The 23,676-nt window shown below is 46.1% G+C and overlaps 2 protein-coding genes across 7 annotated transcripts in view; one reads left to right on the plus strand and one right to left on the minus strand.

Moving 5' to 3' along the window:
- acsbg2 (acyl-CoA synthetase bubblegum family member 2) overlaps positions 1 to 18,309 on the minus strand; it is a 31,233-nt gene extending 12,924 nt beyond the window's left edge. Inside the window, exons 1-7 of one of the 5 annotated variants that reach the window (XM_076279141.1) lie at positions 18,066 to 18,309; positions 6,601 to 6,739; positions 5,293 to 5,363; positions 1,955 to 2,226; positions 1,333 to 1,421; positions 209 to 329; positions 6 to 86 (exon numbers count right to left, since the gene is read on the minus strand). In XM_076279141.1, the coding sequence (XP_076135256.1) occupies positions 6 to 86; positions 209 to 329; positions 1,333 to 1,421; positions 1,955 to 2,226; positions 5,293 to 5,363; positions 6,601 to 6,716 (750 nt within the window). In that variant the 5' untranslated portion in view covers positions 6,717 to 6,739; positions 18,066 to 18,309. Of the gene's footprint in view, positions 1 to 5; positions 87 to 208; positions 330 to 1,332; positions 1,422 to 1,954; positions 2,227 to 4,850; positions 4,871 to 5,029; positions 5,086 to 5,292; positions 5,364 to 6,600; positions 6,775 to 11,322; positions 11,474 to 18,065 lie in introns of those variants that run through there. The other 4 variants (XM_076279140.1, XM_076279142.1, XM_076279143.1 and 1 more) reach the window with 4 other exon arrangements.
- A 3,100-nt stretch (positions 18,310 to 21,409) lies between these two features.
- The window catches only part of rfx2 (regulatory factor X, 2 (influences HLA class II expression)), a 38,881-nt gene continuing 36,614 nt past the window's right edge, over positions 21,410 to 23,676 (plus strand). The window contains exon 1 of one of the 2 annotated variants that reach the window (XM_076279149.1): positions 21,410 to 21,602. The gene's annotated coding sequence lies outside the window, so the exon portion shown is untranslated. The remainder of the gene's footprint in view (positions 21,603 to 23,676) is intronic. The other variant, XM_076279148.1, reaches the window with a different exon arrangement.

A 23,676-nucleotide genomic window follows, 5' to 3' on the forward strand; every position in this document is an offset into this window, starting at 1 on the left:
TATACCGTGTAGAGGTTGGGCCTTTTCTCTTTGAGTTCATCTTTGTACTGAATGATGGCTTTCAGATGCGGGAGCTGGTCCTGAATCTATGATGACGACAACACACACACACACAGGTTGAAAGGTCAGAAGAACATATTTGTAGGTGTACTGGTGTGTGTGTGTGGAGACAGTGGCCATGCTCTCAGGTGCTCAGGTGCTCACTCACCTGTAGGATCTTCTGCAGCTGCTTGTGGTTCTCCACCACCAGGATGTTGGCCTGGCAGTTCTCCGCCACGTACTGGCACGCCTCTGCCGAGTTGGTGGTGTAGATGCCCACGGCAAACCCACTGCAACAACAACCAGCATGGCACTTGCCATTAAACAAGCCACAGGGCACACAACATTAGACAACACAGCAGGGCACTTGCCATGTCACTCCTCCATAACACTCCTCTATATACTATTGACAGCAGTGCTAAGGATTAGTGAGAATTAGACTTTTGACCAACACTACGCATCGCCATTATGGAATAAACAGAGTAAATCTCTGTGTAGGCAGTTGTGCTGGGGGCGGGTTCAAACAGAGTAAATCTCTGTGTAGGCAGTTGTGCTGGGGGCGGGTTCAAACAGAGTAAATCTCTGTGTACTGTACTGGGGGCGGGTCCATTGGGCGGGTTCAAACAGAGTAAATCTCTGTGTACTGTGCTGGGGGCGGGTCCATTCAAACAGAGTGAATCTCTGTGTACTGTACTGGGGGCGGGTCCATTGGGCGGGTTCAAACAGAGTGAATCTCTGTGTACTGTACTGGGGGCGGGTCCATTAAAACAGAGTGAATCTCGGTGTACTGTACTGGGGGCGGGTCCATTAAAACAGAGTGAATCTCTGTGTACTGTACTGGGGGCGGGTCCATTGGGCGGGTTCAAACAGAGTGAATCTCTGTGTACTGTACTGGGGGCGGGTCCATTGGGCGGGTTCAAACAGAGTGAATCTCTGTGTACTGTACTGGGGGCGGGTCCATTAAAACAGAGTGAATCTCGGTGTACGCGGCTGTGCTGGGGCGGGTCCATTAAAGCTGCGTAGCTCCTGGCTGCGGGCCTGGTCGGCGTGGACAAAGGGACAGTAAAGAATGGGAGCCGCGCAGCGTGACGTTTTGTTTTGGAAAACACACACACAGGTATGCATGAGTCATGTGTTGTGAGCTCAATGAGCGACCTGCTCAGTCATCAACACAGAGGGGCCGTGCCACACCGTCCCTGTTTACAACCTAGCACGCGGGGCTCATATACAGTTACACCTACCCACACACACACACGAGCACACACACATACACACACACGAGAGCACACTCACCCTGCCAGGATGGCTCCGATGTCCGCGATGAACCACTCAGCTGAGTTGAAGCCGAGGATGCCAACCCCATGGTAGCGCTCCAGGCCAAGCTGTTAAGAGACGCGCAGTAAACACACACACACACACACACACACACAACACACACACACACACACACACACACACACACAACACACACACACACACACAACACACACACAACACACACACAAAACCCACAGGCAGACATTGTTATTCACTCTTCCCTTTTGTTTAACTTTCTTCTGTTTGGAGAACTGACCGGTTCAAGAGCACTTCCTCTGAGCACTTGGCTTTAACAGCTGACTGAAGAGGAAACAACTCATGCCTTTCAAAGAACACCAATAGGTTTATCAACTTAATATTCACAAGATTTTCCCCCACCAACCAACACATTAAATTCAAGTGTTAAACCTCAACATGTCTTTAGCACTTTACCAGTTTAGAGTTAACTCAACACTTTACCAGTTTAGAGTTAACTCTTTAACTCTAACGCTTTTCATACACTAAACATATGTTTTCATGTAGCTTTTTGGCCTACGGACGGGATCCTCTATGTTTCTATTTTTCTCTCACACACACACACACACACACACACACACACCTTGAGGAAGCTCTTGGCGGCGTTGCGGCAGCTTTGGTAGTACTCCCGGTAGTTCATGGTCTTCCACTGGTCCGCCTCCTTCCAGCCGAGGGCGGTGTAGCTTCCGAAGCGCTCCACTGAGGCGTGGAACATCTGGTGCACGGTCAGCGCAGGCTCGGCCCCTGGGCCCGACTCGGACATCCTCAGCTTGACCTCCCCGTCGCCGTGCGTGGTCCAGAGACCCGTGCTCGCCGCCGCGGTCACCGCCAGAGAGTTGGGCCGCACGGCGTTGGCTGCGGAGAGCAGGTTGGGCTTATTAATGGGGTTTTACTTTACGAGTTCATTACTTGATCTTTACTTGATTAATTACTTGATCATCTCATTTGTCTTATTAATTCATTTCAACAAATTGCAGATATACAGGAGAATCAGAGGGCTAGGAACACCCAATTGGCCAAAGATATCAATGTGATCTTTCAAGAATGATGCGTGTGTAAAAACACACACACCCCCACACACTTAGGTGTTGCAGTGCCCTTCCCCCTCATGTCCTGTCTATTTAGTCTTCCTGGACTGGACCAGGTCAGAACCAGATCAGGGTTCCAGAATCGGAATCAGCAGCCATGTGAGTTCTGGTGCGACAGACTGGACCGTGTGCAGCTAGACTAGGGACACTCACGCTGAGCCATGACAGGCGCAAAATCACCCCCCCCCCTCCACACACACACACACACACACACACACTCTCAAAATCCCCCTCTTTTTCAGGTATCTTCACCCATTCATCATCATGACTCACATTCTGACTCATATGATCTCCCCAACAGTGCAACAGTGGAGATTGTGGCCTTGAGGTTGCATCATCACTACTAGAACACTCTAATCTCTGATTACGGGCCAGCAACAGGGCCTTGGATTAGGGATTAAGAGATGAATTAAGACAATGGTACAGTAGGTTGCAGCATGCCCAAAAAACACATAAAAAGTGACATGTTTTAAAAACTTTTTAAAACGGAGATTAAGAAGCAACTCATGACAGTGTGTAACTAAAGTTGTCAAGCCCATCACACACACACACACACACACACACAAGGATTGGGATAACATAACAAAGTGACACGTTTTTTTAAAACTGAGATTAAGAAGCAACTCATGACACAGTGCATAACTAAAGCTGTCAAAGCCATCACACACACACACACACACACACACACACACACACACACAGGGATAACATATGGGCTGCTGTCCATGTGTCCAGTGTGTGTCACGGAGCTGTAGCGCACGGCAGCAGGCTCACTGACCCAGATCGGCCGCGCGGGCGGTTGTGTAACCCCAAACAACAGCAGCAGCAGGAGGAACTGGGCCGAGGAACGTTCTGGAGTTGGATGCTGACAGGCTGCTGAGCGCCGTGTTGTTCTGCAGCTGTGGAGCACTTTAACGTAAACAAGGTCACGGCGCATCCGGGAGCCAGAGAGCTGCCTACACTTTATCATCAGGGCCAGAACAGCCGAGGTCACACACACACACATGCTTACACACACATACAGACACACACACACACAGACACACTTACAGACACACACACAGACACGCTTACACACACACACACACAGGGCCAGGTCACCCACTCTCCACAAAGGCCACACACAAGGTCACCAGTAGTATTTCTAAGGGAGCTTTTGTACTCCAGAGTAAAAGTAATAGTCAGATAACAGGGCTGAAATGGCTCACAGGGCATATTCTTCATTTGATACGGTAAACGCTGAACACAAAGAATATGACGCCTGTCATTTAGTGGAACACAGAGCAACATTCCTTTGGGGTCAGTCAGACTGGCGTTGCGTAAGATGCGTAGGGTCACTAGAGAAATGCTGACTAGGTCAGTGAGGCCAAACAGGACATGCTTTCCCATTGTCCACCATGATCCCTATCAGCAGGAAGTGATGACACTGGGCTGGGCTCAGTGCTGGAAACAGGAAACAGGGGGCAGGAACAGGATGAGACCCTGAACAGAGCCAAGTCACAGGTGTCACCCTCACTGGCTGCTGCAACCTCATTGGCTCTCTGTGGGGTCTCAGACTGGCTGCTGCAACCTCATTGGCTCTCTGTGGGGTCTCAGACTGGCTGCTGCAACCTCATTGGCTCTCTGTGGGGTCTCAGACTGGCTGCTGCAACCTCATTGGCTCTCTGTGGGGTCTCAGACTGGCTGCTGCAACCTCATTGGCTCTCTGTGGGGTCTCTAACTTGGGTGCTGTGACCTTATTGGCTCCATGCGGGGTGAGTCACAGTTGAGTCAGACGCCCCACTCTGAGTGTGACGGAGCTCGTTTCCTCTGATCAGGCCATCACATGCCCAGGCCTGGCAGCAGCAGGGAGATGGGCAGGCCAACGGCCATTTGATTCAGCTGACCTCTGGCTAGTTACACACATGACAACACGACAAAAAGTGTCCATGTAAATGTGGCTACTGTGACCAGACACACAGTTTTAGCATGTTGTTATGTGTTCTATAAAAACTGAGTTCAAGAGCTAAGGCCCAGGGGTGTGTGTGTGTGTGTGTGTGTGTGTGTGTGTGTGTGTGTGTGTGTGTGAGTGTGTGTGTGTGTGAGTGTGTGTGTGTGTGAGTGGTTGATGTGAGGTTGCTAAAAACAAACTTGGCTCTTCAGTTTTTGTTGGGAAGATATACAAAATACAGTGTAACCTGAAAGAGTGTGTGCCTTTTGAGGGCCATATAAAGGACCATCTGCCTGTGGATATTCTTCTGTCTTTGTGTGTGTGCTCACCTTGTGTGTGTGTGGTGTATGTGCTCACCGTGTGTGTGTGTGATGTGTGTGTGTGTGGTGTGTGTGTGCTCGTTTCCTCCTCTCCCTCATCGTGTGTGTGTGTGTGTGGTGTGTGTGTGTGTGTGTGCTCACCTTGTGTGTGTGTGGTGTGTGTGCTCACCTTGTGTGTGTGTGTGGTGTGTGTGCTCGTTTCCTCCTCTCCCTCACCTTGTGTGTGTGTGGTGAGTGCTCACCTTGTGTGTGTGTGGTGTGTGCTCACCTTGTGTGTGTGTGGTGTGTGCTCACCTTGTGTGTGTGTGGTGTGTGCTCACCTTGTGTGTGTGTGGTGTGTGTGCTCGTTTCCTCCTCTCCCTCACCTTGTGTGTGTGTGTGTGTGTGTGTGTGTGTGCTCACCTTGTGTGTGTGTGTGTGTGTGTGTGTGCTCACCTTGTGTGTGTGTGTGTGTGTGTGTGTGCTCACCTTGTGTGTGTGTGTGGTGTGTGTGCTCGTTTCCTCCTCTCCCTCACCTTGTGTGTGTGTGTGTGTGTGTGTGTGCTCACCTTGTGTGTGTGTGTGTGTGTGTGTGTGTGCTCACCTTGTGTGTGTGTGGTGTGTGTGCTCGTTTCCTCCTCTCTCTCGCAGGCCGACTCCTCCTCTGACGACTCGCTGGAAAGTCCAGCGGAAAAAGGGAAGAAGAGGGAGAGGAAGGGGGCGTTAATGACATTCCCAGATTCCCAGATTCCCAGAATCCAGGTCAGTATGAGCAGCGGCATCAGCCTGGGGAATGCCCCCCCCCTCTACAGCTACAGCTACAGCTACCACGGAGGGATTAAAGGACATCTACCTTCCTACCGTCAAGCCTCAAACACACACTCAGGACTGACAGGGGAATTCTGACATTACCCATTTCTAATCTATTTCGTCATATGGCGCAACATTCAATTCTAAACCACCCCCCCCCCCCCCCCCGGTGTGACATCACCCATTTCTAATCTGCCTGGTCATGTGGCGAAACCTCCACTTCCCACCTCTGGCAGGGTTTTAGGGAAATTTCAGGGACATTACCCATTCTAATCCATGTTACTATTAATCCATGTTATTATTAGCCCCCCCCCCCCCCCTTTAAAACAATAACTCAACCAACTGAGCGCAATAATCTTATAAACTGCTCTATTATTAGTATACTAGTACACACAGTGTGAAGCCTGACAGGGAGCCTACACCAGGCACGAAACTGAAGCGCTCCGTTAGAGGAGTGCGTACATTTGAACAAATTAGACCAAGTCTCCTAAAAGTATTTGTACACTCCACAAATGGATCGCTTCAACTGTGCACCCGGTGTAGCCTGGCTGTGACAGCCATGTAACGTATCCAGCCATGATGCCCTGGCACACACACACACACGATGCCCTGGCAACAGGCCACACCCTTCCTCTCTCTCTGAGCAGCTCTTATCTTAGGCAATGCTTTATGAACCAGAGAAGGGCTATCTGGTTTACAAGCAACAACCAGCTGCACCATAAACCACACACACACACACACACACACACACACACACACACACACACACACACACACACACACACACACACACACACACACACACACACACACACACACACACACAGACAGACAGACAGAGAGATGAGGACTAAGAGGAAGAGGGTGGAGAGGGAGAGGACAAGAGGGATGATGACAACAAGGAGGAAGAGGAAGATGAAGATGACGAGATGCAGAATTAGAGAATGATAGAAGGGAAGAGGAGGAGGAGGAAGAGGGAGAGGAGGAGGAGGAGAAGGCAGAGGAAGATGAAGAGAGAGGAGGAAGAAGAGGAGGATGAAGAGAGAGGAGGATGAAGAGGAGGAGGGAGAGGAGGATGAAGAGGGAGAGGGGTGTTCCTCACTTGGCTGCCGACTCCGCGGTAACGTCCTCCAGGGAAGCGGCGCTGTCTCCCGTCCCGCAGGACTGCAGGTAGCTGGCGTCCCCCGCAGAGGCGTCCATCACCACGGCACCGGACATGGAGGCAGGCTCACACGCGGTCACTGTCAAGGTCAAACAACAGATGTACACGCGGTCACTGTCAAGGTCAAACAACAGATGCGTCTACAGGTGAGTTTATTGCTTTATGGAGCCTCAGTAGACCCATGGCGTCATACAATCAGGTGGTCATTAAACCGTGTGTGTGTGTGTGTGTGTGTGTGTGTATGTGTAGACTTTATGATGACTGATGATGCCTGATTAATTAGCTCAGGCAAACCAAATATTGTGTTTGTGTGAGGGGCAGGTAGGCAGAGAGATTAAGACATGAGGAAAACAAAACACAGTTCATTTACTCTCCGCTAATTCACTGGTCTGAATAAAGCGTCTTCCTGCCGGACAAACAACTCCACCTCATAAATGCATTGCTAGCACCGGTCCATCATACTGGACACTTTATTGGATTTCACATCCCTGCCAGGGCCAAACACACACTCTTTGGCTTTTGCACACACACACACACTCACTCACTCACACACACACACACACACACACACACGATCCAGAGAGATTTACTGTCCACTGAGGACAGTCAGCCAGCACTGCGGCCAGCCACGGACGGCCAAGGCCACTGGTCACTCAGCCACACGGCACACTCACACTCACACACACACACAAGGCCACTGGTCACTCAGCCACACGGCTCAGCACCATCAAGACCTCAGGCAGACGGAGCTGATGGCAACAGCTGGGTGGAGATGTGTGCACACTGTGTTTTCGTGTGAGTATGCGTGTGTGTGTGTGTGTGAGTGTGTGTGTGTGTGTGTGTGTGTGTGTGTGTGTGTGTGTGTAAAAGCCAAAGAGAAAACACAAGGCACTGGAGCAGACTGGAGCATTTCTCACTACTGCGCAACATGCTCGTCAGTCCACTGCTCTCGGAAGGACCTGCAGACTGAGCTCCATAAACAAGTGACCAAGCCATGGGTTACCATGGCATCCTCCATAAACATGTGACCAAGCCATGGGTTACCATGGCATCCTCCATAAACATGTGACCAAGCCATGGGTTACCATGGCATCCTCCATAAACACGTGACCAAGTCTATACCAAGTCTATAAGATACACACACTCCAGCCACGATACATCTCCGTCACCACTCATAGACGCCATGGAAATGTGTAATAGTCAACAGCCACTGTACTGTACTGTAGGCTAAATCTCTAAACTGAGGGCTGTGTGGGTAAGATAGGGAGAGAGAGCAGGCTTGTGAGATGCCTCTAGCCATACGCACAACCAAATGACCAATGGCAATCTGTCCACCCTCCTTTTAAAAGAGACGGCTATCTCCTCTGCCCAGCAGAATAAGCTGGTTATCGGTGTTGATTAACAGTGCCGGACAGTTGAAGCTCCGAGATCCAAACCCATATTACCCAGATGAGATTAGGTAGGCATGACAGCGCAGCGCAGGTAATCTGATGATCTCAACCCCACAGGCTCTCTACTGCTCAACACACCACTGCAATCCTCTAGCCCACACACACTCCTATAGACCACAAACACACTCCTATAGCCCACACACACACTCCTATAGCCCACACACATCCACAAACACACTCCCATAGCACACAAACACACTCCTATAGCCCACAAACACTCCTCTATCCCACACACACACTCCTATAGCCCACACACACTCCTATAGCCCACAAACACACTCCTATAGCGCACATACACTCCTCTATCCCCACACACACTCCTATAGCCCACACACACTCCACAAACACACTCCTCTATCCCACAAACACACTCCTATAGCCCACACACACACTCCTCTATCCCACAAACACTCTCCTATAGCCCACACACACATCCACAAACACACTCCCATAGCACACAAACACACTCCTATAGCCCACAAACACTCCTCTATCCCACACACACACTCCTATAGCCCACACACACACTCCACACACACACTCCTATAGCCCACAAACACACTCCTATAGCGCACATACACTCCTCTATCCCCACACACACTCCTATAGCCCACACACACTCCACAAACACACTCCTCTATCCCACAAACACACTCCTATAGCCCACACACACACTCTCCTATAGCCCACACACACTCCACAAACACACTCCTCTATCCCACAAACACATTCCTATAGCCCACAAACACACTCCTCTGGCGAGTCACACACACTCCTCTGGGGGGTCAAACACACTCCTCTGGCGAGTCACACACACTCCTCTGGGGGGTCAAACACACTCCTCTGGCGGGTCACACACACACACTCCTCTGGCGGGTCACACAGGCCCTCTGGTGCTCAGCACACCACTGCAATCCTCAAGCCTAGCGGTTCTTAACCTGGGGACTTTTGGAGGGGTTGCGAAATGATTTGCAGTCTGGATTAAAGACATGTTTCTAAAGGTTTTTAGTCAAAGGCCGTCATTGACGTAATGCCTTTGATGTTGACATAGCCTACCTATGAGAGAAGACATGTTCTGCCTCCGCTTCCAACGCCCATCTCGCAACATTTCCAAACTAAATTCCGCCGGTTAGAGAGAAGCAGGTCGTGAGACTTGACCCATGTTGGCCCAGTGCACTGCTCTAACCCACACACTCTTCTGCCGGTTCACACACACTCCTCTAGCGGTTGGTTCACACACACTCCTCTGGCGGTTGGTTCACACACACACACACTCCTCTGGCGTTGGGCTCATCTCACACTTCTCTGGCGGTTCTCAGGCATGTTGTTGGGCTCATCTCAGCCCATGGAGCTCAGCCCTCACCTCCAGACAACACCCTCAGGCCCTCATTACACACACCCCCAGCCCCCCCCCCCTCCCCCAGACATAATGAATGGGGGATACTGTGTGTGTGTGTGGAGGTTCATTCCTGCATGTGTGGGGGAGGAGTGTGTGGTCATGCCTAAATTGCCTGGCTGCACCGCCCAAACAACTGCTGCATTCGCTATGGGGAGTCATGGGTTTGGGGGGGGGGGGGGGCAGAGAGAGGGAGGGGTGCTCAGCCCACAGGAGTTCATATTCTACACATTCCTCAGGAAATATCCCCCCTGGGTGTTTCCCCATCTCTCCCCCTCATCCCCCTCTCTTTCTCTCCATCACTCTAATGACTAAACTAAAAACTCAAGTAAGTGAGACATGGCCTGGCGACTAGCCACCTGACCTTCCAGTAGCCAAGAGGAAAACCTCACCTCAGTCTGTTACGTGCGAAACGCAAGCTCAGGTAAATGGCAATACATGAAATGTGACTAAACCCTGAGCATTTCATATGTTCACACTTGAGGTCTTCTGTTGATGGTTTAATCAGCAGTGACCAGAGCAGTTGGGCTTCCTGCTCCTTGAGGTGCTGCTTGTTCAGCTCAGCTAATTGTTTTGCTTCCCCCCTTGGAAGAACCCTACAGGGATCTTACCCAAATGAGACTCCTGGAAAACACACACACACACACACACACAGAGAGTACTAATGACATCACCAGTCACAGGGCATTATGACCTCGGTCATGATTCAGAGAGCTGAGCAAAGCTTTATGAGAGAAAAGGGCACACATCCACACCTGTCCTCCCCTGTTGCTCACGGACTCACTGCATCCACACACACTCAGAGGGTAGCAACGGCTGCACTACAGGCTGAAGTGTGTCCTGTGCAGGGTTGTGTGTGTCCTGTGCAGGGTGGTGTGTGTCCTGTGCAGGGTGGTGTGTGTCCTGTGCAGGGTCGTGTGTGTCCTGTGCAGGGTCGTGTGTGTCCTGTGCAGGGTTGTGTGTGTCCTGTGCAGGGTCGTGTGTGTAGGGGGTGGGAGGTATGCAGCTCACTCTCTGGGTGGGAGGACAGCATTATCAAACGACAGCTGGGGGAGGGGTCCATCCCACGCCAGAGAGCCCCCCTTACACACACACAGCCACACACACACACTCACACAGCCACACACACAGCCACACCCAGCGCCTGAAATGTACACAAACCAACCGACACGTAAGCACAAACACAACATAGCCGCCACAACACTGATCTAGACGGCTGGAGGGGTAAAAAGCACCACATCTACCACCAGGACCAGAGTCTGGATGCCCCAGTTCCTGATCTAGACGGCCAGTCCTGTTAATGCCGGCTTTAAATGACCGTTTGTATGGAAGCCAGATCTGCCTCCTGCCGTCTGTTGCAACTCCGTCTGAACGAATGAATGACCACTAAGCGTGTGCTCCTCCCAGTGCAAGCCGGCTCCCTATACTAACCCGCCTGCTGCTGGCGACCGTCTGGATCTCTGGATCATAAGCTCCCTCTCTCTCTCTCCCGTGTGTGTGATCACATGCAACAAGCCCCAGAAGAGAGCCTCACATCAAATAAGATCAAGCACCATCACCATAAATGAATCATAGACTGCAGTATCACAAGAACGCACCACCCAGTCCAGAGGAGTCTTCAGCATCTCTACCTGATCTCTAGCATCTACTAAGGCACTTGTAGAATTTCTCGATTTAAATCGACATTACTATTTAATGGAGCCTACATTTGAACTTTTACTGGTCACATTTGCATACAATCAAAGTAATGGTAACATGGTAGCATCACTTGTATTCCAAGAATTCAAATTAAGAATTTCAAAATGAAAAACTTACAGTGCATCTTTGGAATGATGTTGGTATTGATGTGGTTTCCCTGGAAAGCGTCTGTGAAATCAAAGCTGTTTTTAAGGAGCTTTCTAAACGCCGGTCGACTGAAATATGTGAGCCTCCCCTTACTGCCTTTGCTACTGACTAGAACACATCATCTCACACACACATTCACACAGCTTTCGGCTTTTCCCTCTAGCCACACCCACCCAGATCCCCAACCCCCCCCTTCCCCTCTCTACTTCCTCAAACACACACTTCCCACAGTACACATCAAGCATTCCGCTCGCCCTGATTGGCTGAATCGTCTCACACCACAAAGCTCATGTTCCAAATATGGAGGCTAGGGCTCCAGTGAAAGCAGCATGGGCGGGGCTTCCTCCTCACATCCTCCACACACACCCCCCACTCAAACACACTCACGCTGGCAATGCAAATGTGGAGGGGTTACTATGGGACAAACAGCTGGGGTGATTCGGTGCGGTGCTCTCCGCATCCGCCTGGGCAGAGGCTGCAGACGCAGCTGCGCTGGCTAAGGATGCAGCCGGTGGACATCCACAACACAGCACACGGAACCGGCAGGAGACGAGAGGACGGACGCAAGTATCAATACACCACAGCGGCTGCCGACTGACCTGCTTTAGACAATGTGATGGATATAACACTTTTATTAATAATAAAAAAAAAGAGCCCCCCCCTCATTATCAACTGTGGAAATAAAGACCACAGCTGAGAAAATGCATGCACACATTTCATTTTTATACACACACACACACACACCCACAGCAGTGTTATGCTTCGCTGTTGTAAGATAAGCAGGTCGATGGTTATCGGCGCTCAATCAGGGGTGTTGCATCTCTGACACAATATTTGCACAGACCTGTCTGACCAACTGACCGGTGGCCTGACCAACTGACCGGTGGGCTGACCGTGTCCTGTAAGCAGTGGGGAAATGGAGGGTCACATTTCCCATCATCCCTTCCTTTAGCTTGTATGCAAAAGAGGCTTGTGTGTGTGTGGGTGAGGTGTGTGTGTGTGTGAGAGGTGTGTGTGTGTGGGTGAGGTGTGTGTGTGTGAGTCTTGATCAGAATGTGCCATTCAGGCCACAACCTCATCCTCTGCAGCATGCGGCTCTTCCAGTCTAACGACATCACACCATGCACACACTGATACTGATCATCAATCTCCGTCTACAGGCTCCCGGTGGTAACCGGTGGTAACCATTGGTCTCGGTCCTCCTCAGTCTGCGTGGTTTAAGCATGAGTCAGGAGAGGCTAGCCTGTCAGACAGCTCATACCAGTATTTCCTGTTTCGCTCAGGTGGCCAATAGAGCAAGTGCGAGGGAAAACTTGCAGAAATAAACATGCTTCTCCCGACTGATGCTGCACGTGTGGTGCTGTGCCTGGGCCACAATTAGGCTTGGGTATCGAATATCGAGTATTGGTTGGAACCGGGACTATCTTCGCTATTTTCCCGGAATCGTTCAAAAGATTAAATTTCGATTCCTAGTTTCGATTCCCAGTCCGCCGACCTGAAGAAGAAACGGCGGAACACCAAAGAAGAAGCGCATAGTTCATAGAATTAAAATTCATGGAGAAGGTCAGACTATTTCATTCAGAAAGCAGGGTTCCCGCGGATCCTTAAATAGTCTTAAATACAACTGAATTTTCGAGAGGTATTAAATGTGCGTATGGGACCGCCAGCGAGTGCAAGGGAGCGAGTGATGTCTCAATCCAGTTTCGTGTATTTAAAACGCAATTGTATAAGTGACTAGGCTATTAGGCTACGGGAGGAAGTGTAGTGGTTGCAGAGTGAAGATGTTTTTCACGGGTGTGGTTAAAGGTGTGAAAACGGTAATAATACAGTAGGCCTATGTAGGCCTACAAAATAATATGCCTGACGTTTTCGTGGTGTAGCTGAGGCCAGAGAGATATACGTAGCCTACGTGGAATGAGGAAGCCTACGGTAGAATGAGCGGGAGAAAGAGCGATAGGTTGGCCATACGTTCGAATTTAGGCCGGACATATGGATTTTAAAAGCCCTATCCGGCGTCCGGCGCAGCCTCAAGCCGGACGCTCATTTGTTCTCCTTTTTGGAGTTGCGCTTGGCATCTAAAATCGTTGCTCGGACGCAGCATCGTTTCACAAACTATGGACGCGAAGACTGCTGGTCAAATTATGTGCAGTGCTTCGCAATCAGGAGGAAATACTATATAATGTTAAGTTGATCTGTTTGCATCTTTGTGTGTTGCTGGCCTAGCCTAGGGAAGAAAATATCTGTCTAAGTTATAATAGCCTACCTGTAATATCTGTCAGCAGCTTGCTTGCCAGCGTTTCCCAGTAGGCTAGGCCTACTTCGCAAAAGTTGTGAACTATAATCGCATATTTTTTGAATGTCGGCGACTGGCTACATAAAAAAAACGTGCGTTCATAATACGTGCGTGCTGAGATGTAACCAGCAGTTTTCAGCAGGATTATGCGAGGAGGACCTGTCTCTTAATTCATTTAAAAATGGTTTTACAATGTTTCAGTCAAGCTTTGGTTGGTTTAGATACAACTGGTATGCAAAATGTAAAGCAGTGGATTAACTTTAATTTGCTGTGCTGCATATTGGACAATAGATGCACATAGTAAATTATATAAAGTAGGCTTATTAAAATATGTAAATAGCTTAGTCTAACTTTGAAGAAAATATTGAAGGGAATCCAGTCCAGTGCACATGCCTTTGGCAAGTAGCCTAGGCTACTACAGACACAGGTGAAGAACAGTCTGCCTCAGCAGTAAGCAAAACCAAATATGTACAGCCAGCTTCAAAAGCAAGCAGCCCAGACCCTAAAATTGGTCATTTATAGCTTTGAAGGTAATTCACACACAATTATTTTTCTTTCGCCAAAATATATTTGGTAACTTCTGTAGACATCCAAAATGGGGTAGGGGTTAAAATGAGTAGGGGAAAAAAACTATTGCATAAACAGTCATATATATCTTTTTGCCGTGGTATAGTCTTTAAGTTTCATTTAGATGTCTTGAAAAGGTCTTAAAAGTCTTTAAATTTGCACTTGGAAAATGTGCAGATACCCTGAGAAAGACCGTTGGTTAGCTAGCTCATTTAAAATATCCTAAACTTTTTTTGACCCTGCCTCTTAAAAAAATCGGAATTGGAATCGTTCAAATTCAAACGATACCCAACCCTAGCCACAATGTCACATTACAGTCTCCACTCTGACTGCTGCTGGTGTCTTATGTACGTCAAGAGACAAGCATGAGGAGCAGCCACGCCAAGCAGCAAAGAATCCTGAAGGCCTCATAGTGTTTTTAGATTTCAGCTGAAACCGGAGCCTGTCTGCTTGCCAAAGTCAGCTAGTGGCAAGCACAGTGGGCTGATTAGACCTGCATTATAAACTACCCAGTGCAGTGGGCTGATTAGACCTACATTATAAACTACCCAGTGCAGTGGGGATTAGTCCTACATTATGAAGTACTCAGTGCAGTGGGCTGATTAGTCCTACATTATAAATTACCCAGTGCAGTGGGCTGATTAGTCCTACATTATAAATTACCCAGTGTAGTGGGCTGATTAGTCCTACATTATGAACTACCCAGTCGATGCCGTCGCTGCCTTTCTCCTCTGAGTGAAATCTCTGTGTGATTGTTTGCATGGCGAATGGCGTGAGGCAGTGAACTATTAAGCGGGGACACAATTTAGTCAGCCTCACGTGATGAACATCAGCTCAGTAGTCAAGGGAACAGAAGAACCTAGAGATCTTGTAATGCCCACTTACATAACAGGACAAGTTCCAGAACAAACAGTGCAACGAAACGTCCTTGGGTGCAAATTTAGTGTTCGTCTGAACACCTGAACAAAGGTTCACTATCAGGTGTCACTGAGGCCTCCAGGCCCCCCGCGTAACTTGCAGTTAAATATTAACATCATAGGGAACGCTGCAGTGACACTGTTTGCATGTGCAAATTCATTTTTTAGTAGCTCAACTGGTCATGACATATACCGATGCTGTGGAACAGCTTAAGGTAAGGGAGACATTTCTCAGAAGCTCCAGTAAGCTAATCCGGACAGTAAACCTGATTTTCTGCACTGCCATACCACAATCAGCCAAGTATGCCCTTAAGTCAGACACAGACTTTGCTTTGGGCATTTCAGAGTGGAGAACAGAGGGGCAATTTGATACAGAACACTTAGTAAAAGAGCAAAACAGGTTTTGTGTTCCTCCTTCAATTAAAAATCAACTGCAGCCATTTGTATTTAGTCATCTTCTTTGAGGACTTCCCCCCAAAATCTCATCTCTAGCCATGGAGTTTCACAGCCACCTGCTAAACGGTCTCGTATCATCACTTCCTGGATTGCTGGTCATCACAGGTAGTCAACACAAACTGCCTCACAGTTAATCAATAAAAAAGACAAAGGTTGCCCCAAATCCACACACTTCATTATCTGTTTCTTATTCACGACTCACATTCATGATTACAGTTAAAGATTACTAAAAGAACAGTATATTGAAAAGAGCATGTATATTTTCCCCCATCCATGGCAGTCTGGGTCTCTATGATTCTGGACCCAAGCTAACACACTAAGGGGAAGGTCCAGCTGACTGAATGTACTGAGCTTAATGACCATCAACGCCATGTCAGGCTTCTGGGGAAATAACATTATAAGTCATGAATGAATGAACTATCGTATTATCTTAAAACAAGAACAAATACATTCCTACATAATATATGACATATGTACAGAAACTGCCTCTTGCTGCTTTATTTTTTCGCCTTTTTTAATAGATTTGCTAAGAGCTGTAATTCTGTTCATATACAGAAATATAGCCTAAATCAAAAGCACCCATCCTTTTCTCACGTGACCGAAATACCAGAATGACACTCTCGGGCGCTCACCAAAATAGAACGCCAAACGTGTCTTTCCACTGTAGCCAGATCGCATCTGCCAATTACGATGCTAGACGTAAAAAACATAGCATTGCACCCCACGGACACATGACCAGCAAACCTCCTCATCATTGGTGCAGTCTTTTCGTGGCAATCATGTCAGCATCCCGAGGTTACTACCGGGCATTGACATCAGTTCGTTCCGAGGTTTTATCAGCTCTGAACACTATGCCGTTTCCGAGCATGACATTATTGACAACATGAGCAACTAGGCTACGCATTTCCATTCAGATGTCGTCATGTCGATTATTGTGTTATTTAATTTAGACCAATGATTAATTTTACAGTGTTACAATATTGCAACACATCCTAGTTATCGGCACAAACACGGTCAATAATTCCCCCGTTACTGTGGCTACGAGGGCTTGAAAGGTAGCTTATACCTTACGACAGTTTTTCCTATGAGTGTTTCCCCCAACGCATCTCTAAAGTATTGTCCAAATGTCTCTCACGTATATTGCGCATAACTCTGCTTGGGCCATGTTATCATTATTAGGGAGAAGGCTAATTGGCTAATCATGAAATTCTTAAGTCAAAATAAATTTGATAGACAGAACATTTAATGCGGACGTGGGGGCCTTATTATCTGATTAACATCACAGAAAAACAGTTCATGCTATGCCGATTTGGGTGATATTGAGAATTGCAATACATTTAATATAGATATAGCCGAATTACTCTATAGAAATAATATACACATGGTCATTTTCACCATTTGTCAAGTTAGCGGAAACACGTGTTAAGCGATCTGCTTCTCAAACTGTATAAGGTGCACGTTCTTCCAACTCCACTTTTTCATCCCCATACGCAGCTTGTAAACAGATAGGCTGTCTATAGGCGTTCATATTGAGGTATAATAATATTTTCAGTGGACAGCTAGCTGTTTTATTATAGTTTACGAAAGGCAACTAGGTTTCTCCCAACCACTAAATTGAAGTTAGTTGATGCAGGCAACGATGGCTTTGATAGTGAGCATGTGACTACATCTGCGTGTCTAATTCAATGGAGATCCATTTTGCTGTACAGGAGTATCAGCACAGGATCTCAAGAAAGATCTAACGTTAGCCCGTTAATGTGTCACATTTCTCTAAATCACTACTAAAGTAGCCTACATAAAGCTAATAATATCCAAAAGTAACGTTAAATATTTTAACCAAGATAAACAAAATGCTGATTAAGAGATAGGACCCCCGAGAGAGATACAGAAAAAATAACTGTACTTAAAGAGCAACTTGCAGGTAAAATGTGTCACTCGTGAACGTATAAAAGTTTAAGAATGATTTTATATTATATTTGAAGTGACCTACAGCAGACAACTTGGTAAGACAAGGCGGTAAAGTTAGTTTTTAAGCAGGAAAAGCCTTTGGCGTCAATGTGTGTGTGTGTGTGTGTGTGGCTACAACACTGAATGAAAATTAAGAAGAAATTAAGATTTTACCCAGTTTCATCGATTTTATTGTATTGTGTAAATATTGAAGACTTCCACGTGTTTGGTATTATTTTCAGTTTTACTCATTGTTAATTAAAACGGAAGCTTGGAGCCAGGGTATATCCTGACGTCGAGTTTTTATTGAAAGGAGTTTGGCTGGCCAAGAAAGTACAAGGAGGATGTACGAACTTGAGTTGACCCGATGCCGTCCACTTGTTAACGTTCGCAAACATTTCCGATTAACGTTAACTATCTGTCAGTCAAACCGAACCATACATCATTATTAATTACTACCTCTTTAACGTAACGTTAAGTATCATATATGTTAGCCTGCTATCATAACCGCTAACGTTATTAAGTGGACTTACCGTATACAAGTGATCAGTTTATAAAAGTTCACGCAGCCGCCTGAAGTGCTGGACTTGATGAGAAGGGAAACCGCTTGAACTTGTTCCAAAGCGGTTAAGACGTAATGAGTCTGTCTGCTTACTAATTATTTCCTAACTTACAATATTCACCTGCCACCTGCCGCAAGTCTGATACAGGTCTGTCTCGCTTTCCCAGACAGCGCGCATGTGTGAGGAGGACTAGAAATGGTCTTATTTAATGCAAACATTCTGCAGTACAAGTCAGCAATCAGCATATGAAAATAGCGCCAACATCAGGCTCCCACCCACTTTTACACTCCGCCGTCGTATCACCATCACCTGTAGGCTGTGTGTGGTTCCTATTTATATACACAAGACTATGGCCTATAAACTATGTAGACTAATGCATGGATGTTACAGATATTTTTGCAATAAATGTCCAGCAAAATTATTATATTGTGCAGTCTGAGATGTAGCTGCTGCAACTGCCTGCAGTCAGAGCCATCTTGATATGCAGCTCTGTCTACCGAGTCGCTATATCTACAGTAGGTATATACCGCCATCAAGTGGTAACAACAGTTTCTGACACCAGGAGGGTATTCCAAGTAGGCTACGTGGTAGTGACAAACCTGGGTAAATTAACTCAGAGTAAATGGTAAACCTCCTACAACAAGAGCCCTATGACATTTGTTAGGAGAATGAAGTCATACAGCTCTTCTATTAGGAGGGTTACCACTAAATCACATACTTTGAATTACCCCCTGGTTTGGTAGCCTCTCTGTTTCTCTCTCACTCTCCCATCCTTTCCCCCTTTTTTTGACACTTGATGGCCCTAACCATACCTACACTCATACTTACCCAATCATACTCATTCTCAAGCACACTCATTCGTAGTAGGCCTGCCTTTGCTTTGCATGCACTGGCTTTTCCTTCAGGAAATGTTCTATATCATCTATAGCTATTACTCTTATATTACCATTAGCAGTAGTAGTGGAAGTAGTAGTAGCAGCAGTAGCTGCCATAGTGAAGTAGACCCAGCTACTGCTGCTAATAATAATAATCATCATAATAGCCTTTAGCTAAGAGTGTGGTGCAAATGACAAATGACAGCATAAATAACAAATGACAGCAACCTATGTGGCCTACTTGATTTGTTAAAGGTGCTCTAAGCAATGTTACGCGGTTTCTAAGCTAAAACATTTTTGTCACATACAGCAAACATCACCTCACCATCCATTAGCTACCTGTGTCCTGAATACATTGTAAAAAAAAACTCGGCCTCTGTGGACAGCCCACTGGAGGGGAGTGTCTCCAGGATGCTGGTTTCACTGTTAAGCCTTCATGAGGTGTCGTGGGACGAAACATCAGTGAATGAGGGTGCCCACTTGATAACCCCAATGATAACCTCCAACTCTCCGTTGGCTTAATTGCGAGCTGGAAAAATTAAACTTTGATCAGGCCAATCACATCGTGTAGCCTATAGTCGGTAGGCGGGCTTAACATAATGATGGCAGAATTGCAACGGTTCGCCGTGAATTCCCTGCTACTACTTAAAAACAAAGAAGATGGATGCTGCTGCTGGCGAACAGTGTGACACGAGTTAAGCTTTGTTGGCAAAGTTGGCAGTTGGCAAGATTTTTTGATCATATTCACTGAAACCGACACTATGCTCCGCACTTCTACCTCCACCTAGAGCCTGTTATTTGATTGTTATTTGTTATTTTGCAAAAATCCACAGCTCCCGGTTCTTCTGGTCCAATCAGAACAGGGCTGTGTGAGATCTGACTGCCAATCACAGTCTGGTGTGCACTGACAAGCACGAACTTGATGAGAGGGTGCTCAGTGGTAGTGGGGGAGGGGCATGAGAGTTGTAAACATTAAAAATTTTGGCTAAGTCCCCTCAATCTGTCAGACTTGCCAACTGCAGCCTTAAGTTGGCAAAAGTTTGAACAAGCGGAAAACGCATGCAACTCATGAGTTGCAGCGCTATCCTATTGCGTGCAGAGGGAATGTGAAAGACGTTTATCCCGCCCCTCGGACTGAGCACTGCGAATGGTGTGTTCCCAGACCTTACATCTTGATGTGGGTCTGGCTCGTCAAGCTAAGGGAGAGGGAGTAGCGAGCTAGCTCTCTATTTTGTTTGAAAGTCAACAGCATTACCCAACATCGCTTAGAGCATTACATATCAACATCACAGTATTGTGAAATCTCATTTTTATTGAAAGAAATCAAAGGCTAACTCTCTGATAGAGAGGCCACGATAATGATGGTATCACAATACAGTGATACACTGCAACAAAGTATCTTACGATGCATCATATCTGTGTACCTGAAGAATGAAGGCATAAAACAAGAATTATGTACTCTAAGTACAAAGTGAAAAGTCATCCTACTGTCTAGCTTATTTTCTTCTTGTGACTTTCTTCTTTTTCACTACAAGTTTACCCTCATTCATTTGATAGGCCTATCCCCAACACCAGAATCGTGAGGTGGCCTTGTTACTCTGGAAAGTCAAATGGCCAGGAATCCATTTTGCAATATGCAATCCATATACAGTATGCAATATTCCTATGATATATCACCAGCACCTGGCGATACAATATTCCGAAATTAATATATTGTCCCACCCCTATTCCAACAGCTAATAGACCTAGGCTAATTTCCCATCTCAAGAGACATTCTCTCCCAGTATTTATCAGCGTGACGTCATCTGTAGGCCTACCTGCTTCTAACTGCAATGACAAACTTATGCTTCATGTAGAGTCTAGACTACAAATTAAAGTTTCCCAAGGCCTAATGGACATTCATGTAAAAAAGTGCAAAAATGCAAACAATGTTCTGCAGAAATGTATCAGTTGATTTTGGTCTGAATACCTTTTTTATGACTACTATTTCATTTATTCTTTAAAGTTGAGCTGGCTCTTGAGCACAAGAAATGTCATTACTGAAAATGAATTACATGACAATAAACTTGAACTTGAACATCATACAAGCACTAGAAATGGACAGCTTCTTAACGTCATGATTTTTTTTGTCTCTGCATCACTGTAAAACATTTTTACATTTGGAATGGATGGAAGACTATGCTAAAATATGTACTACCTGACAGTACCACTAATAGTGACTTGACACCAGAGACTGTAAAAAAAAGTGTTGTTGCCGCTTGCTTGACACCTACAAGCTAAGAGTTTCGCTCCTACACCAACAGCTTTCGCGGTGCAAACGTGAGGTTGGCGGGTTTCTGCAACTCTCGCGTGCAGGGCGGGAAAGGAGAGCTGTGGCGGGTAGGAGGGACCTTTGATCCACACCCCTTTTGTTTTTAAACACTGACGTATGCACAGAAGGGTAGCAACAGTTGCCTCGAGACCCCCGCGCGCCATAGAGACTGTAGTCGTGGAGACAGTTACTTACCAACGGGAGCAACACTCAGCAACAGCAGCAGCAGCAGCAACTGGAGGCGAGCGAACAAGTGAGAGAAAAGAAAGCACAGCCAGGGCAAAACTAATCACGACAAAAGAAGAAATATTTTGTCACAAGGTAGAGATCATGATTTTCTAACTTTATTTTTCATGTAACTGGATGTTGAAGTACTTTTGTCCTTCACAGAGAAATGTCCCCTCATTCTACACCCTTTAAAGAAGCTAACCAACTAACAGTTAGCTAGCCAGGCCAGCTTGCTGAGTAACTTGTTGAGTTAGTTAGCTAGTCATTTATAATTCCTAGCGATAGCTGTGGTAACCAGCTAGCTCATACGCTAATCTGAGGTTACGTTAGCTACCCACCTTGCTAGCTATCGGTAGCTTGCAAGGGTACCTACCGTCGGCTAGTTAGCCAATTAACTTGCAGAGGGCTGGATAGCTAATAGCGAAAGTCAGTGGTTGACAAATCGAGACATTAGTCTGTCATTGAAAGGAGTCAGTCAGTTGTTTTTAAATGTTGCGAATGAAGTGTTAAAATCAGAACCATTTGAAACGTCACTGAACAGTTGATCCCAGATTTCTGAAGGTGTTGTTGGCGAATATTTTTTTCTGAACTTGGCAAACACCCCATTAACCTTTTAAACTTTACCAGAAGGTAAACTATAAAACCAGTAGTTTCAAACAATAGTTAGGTTTAATGATAATGCAATCTGCTGTTTCTGCGGTAACGTTACTGAAGATGACTGTTGCTGCCCACATCAGTTGGACCACTGAAGAAATCAGATAGCTAACGTTAACATCCATCCTTCGCCACCGCTGCTGCGAGCTTTTTTTTCTTCTCTCGATTTCTCGAAGTCTCCGTTAGATCAAGCTGGTCAAAAGGTTTTGATTAAAGTAACGTTGCTTGATAGTGGAGAAAATGTTAACATCAAAACAAATGTTTTTAATGTTTAGAAATGGTTCAACCTGACGTCTATATTCTAGAGGTAGCGTTAGTGAATGGCCGCCTCAGATTTAAGGAAATGGTCAACAGGTTGCTAGCTGAATTTAAAGGGCCAAGTGAGAAACCTAACGTTACACATTTGGTGTATTTGTTATCGGTGGCTTCAAGATCATATGAGAAGGTACAGCGATTTTCAGTGCTGATAGGATTAAAACGATTGCTGTAATCATGCGATCATATAATATTAGTGTTAACACCAGTTACATGTGAAATGTTGTGCACCATTCATTTGACATCGCATTCTTTTTACTGTAGGCTAAATAATATTAGGCATCATAAAAATAATTTGCCTTTAAGTTTCGATAACAGCTTGAATGACCTGAGCGTGGCAACGATCGTCAGCTCTCTCTGTCTCTCTCTCTCTCTCTCTCTCTCTCTATATATATATATATATATATATATATAGATATATAGATATATATATAATGTATGTATGTATGTATGTATGTATATCTCTCTCGTGTGTGTGTGTGTGTGTGTGTGTGTGTGTGTGTGTGTGTGTGTGTGTGTGTAAGGTCAGTCTGTTTTTAAACATAGGGAAATATTGCCAGTCCCCAGACAAAAATATTGTAAAGGGGGAAAAAAGGGAAACGTTTGATTAATAATCTGTGTATATATATAATACAATTCACATAAATAAATTAAACACTACACACTTTAATTTGGCCATGTAACACTTAGGTTTAAGCTTAGTTGCAATGGAGTATTTGTTGTCAGTTTACTTTGTTGGAAGGTATACCACAGATTTAGATAACATAGATACTCTTTGATGCTATATGTATTGTTTACATTGCAAAAGAAACTCGAAAACACATTGAACTTTGATAAATTTAGCATGTGGTTTATAATTCTGTGAAACATTAATCACTAGTCAACTGTAAAACTAATAAACTAACGCAGGTAAAAATAATCTCCTTTACTTTCTTTGGTTGTAGGATAGTCCGTGATTCACATTAGTTTTGGTTATCACCGCAAGTGCAAAGGCTAGGCGTACCCAAGTTCTAGGCTATTCCGTCGCCACATTTATAATATTGCTATAATACCTTTGTTAGTAACAGTCGATACTTTTGCCTGCATCAAATCGCGCATTCGCATTTAGTGCACATCTATAGGCTTAACATGAGTTCTAAGCGTCTTTGTATGCTCATATCTGACTTCACTATAAATGCATTTATTTATGTTGTAAGAC

This window comes from Alosa pseudoharengus, unplaced genomic scaffold (assembly GCF_046254945.1).
Source record: "Alosa pseudoharengus isolate Yale_2024_CS ecotype anadromous, Long Island Sound unplaced genomic scaffold, YU_APseudo_1.1 YU_APseudo_1.1_scf_11, whole genome shotgun sequence".
In the NCBI taxonomy this organism is placed as follows: Eukaryota; Metazoa; Chordata; class Actinopteri; order Clupeiformes; family Clupeidae; genus Alosa; species Alosa pseudoharengus.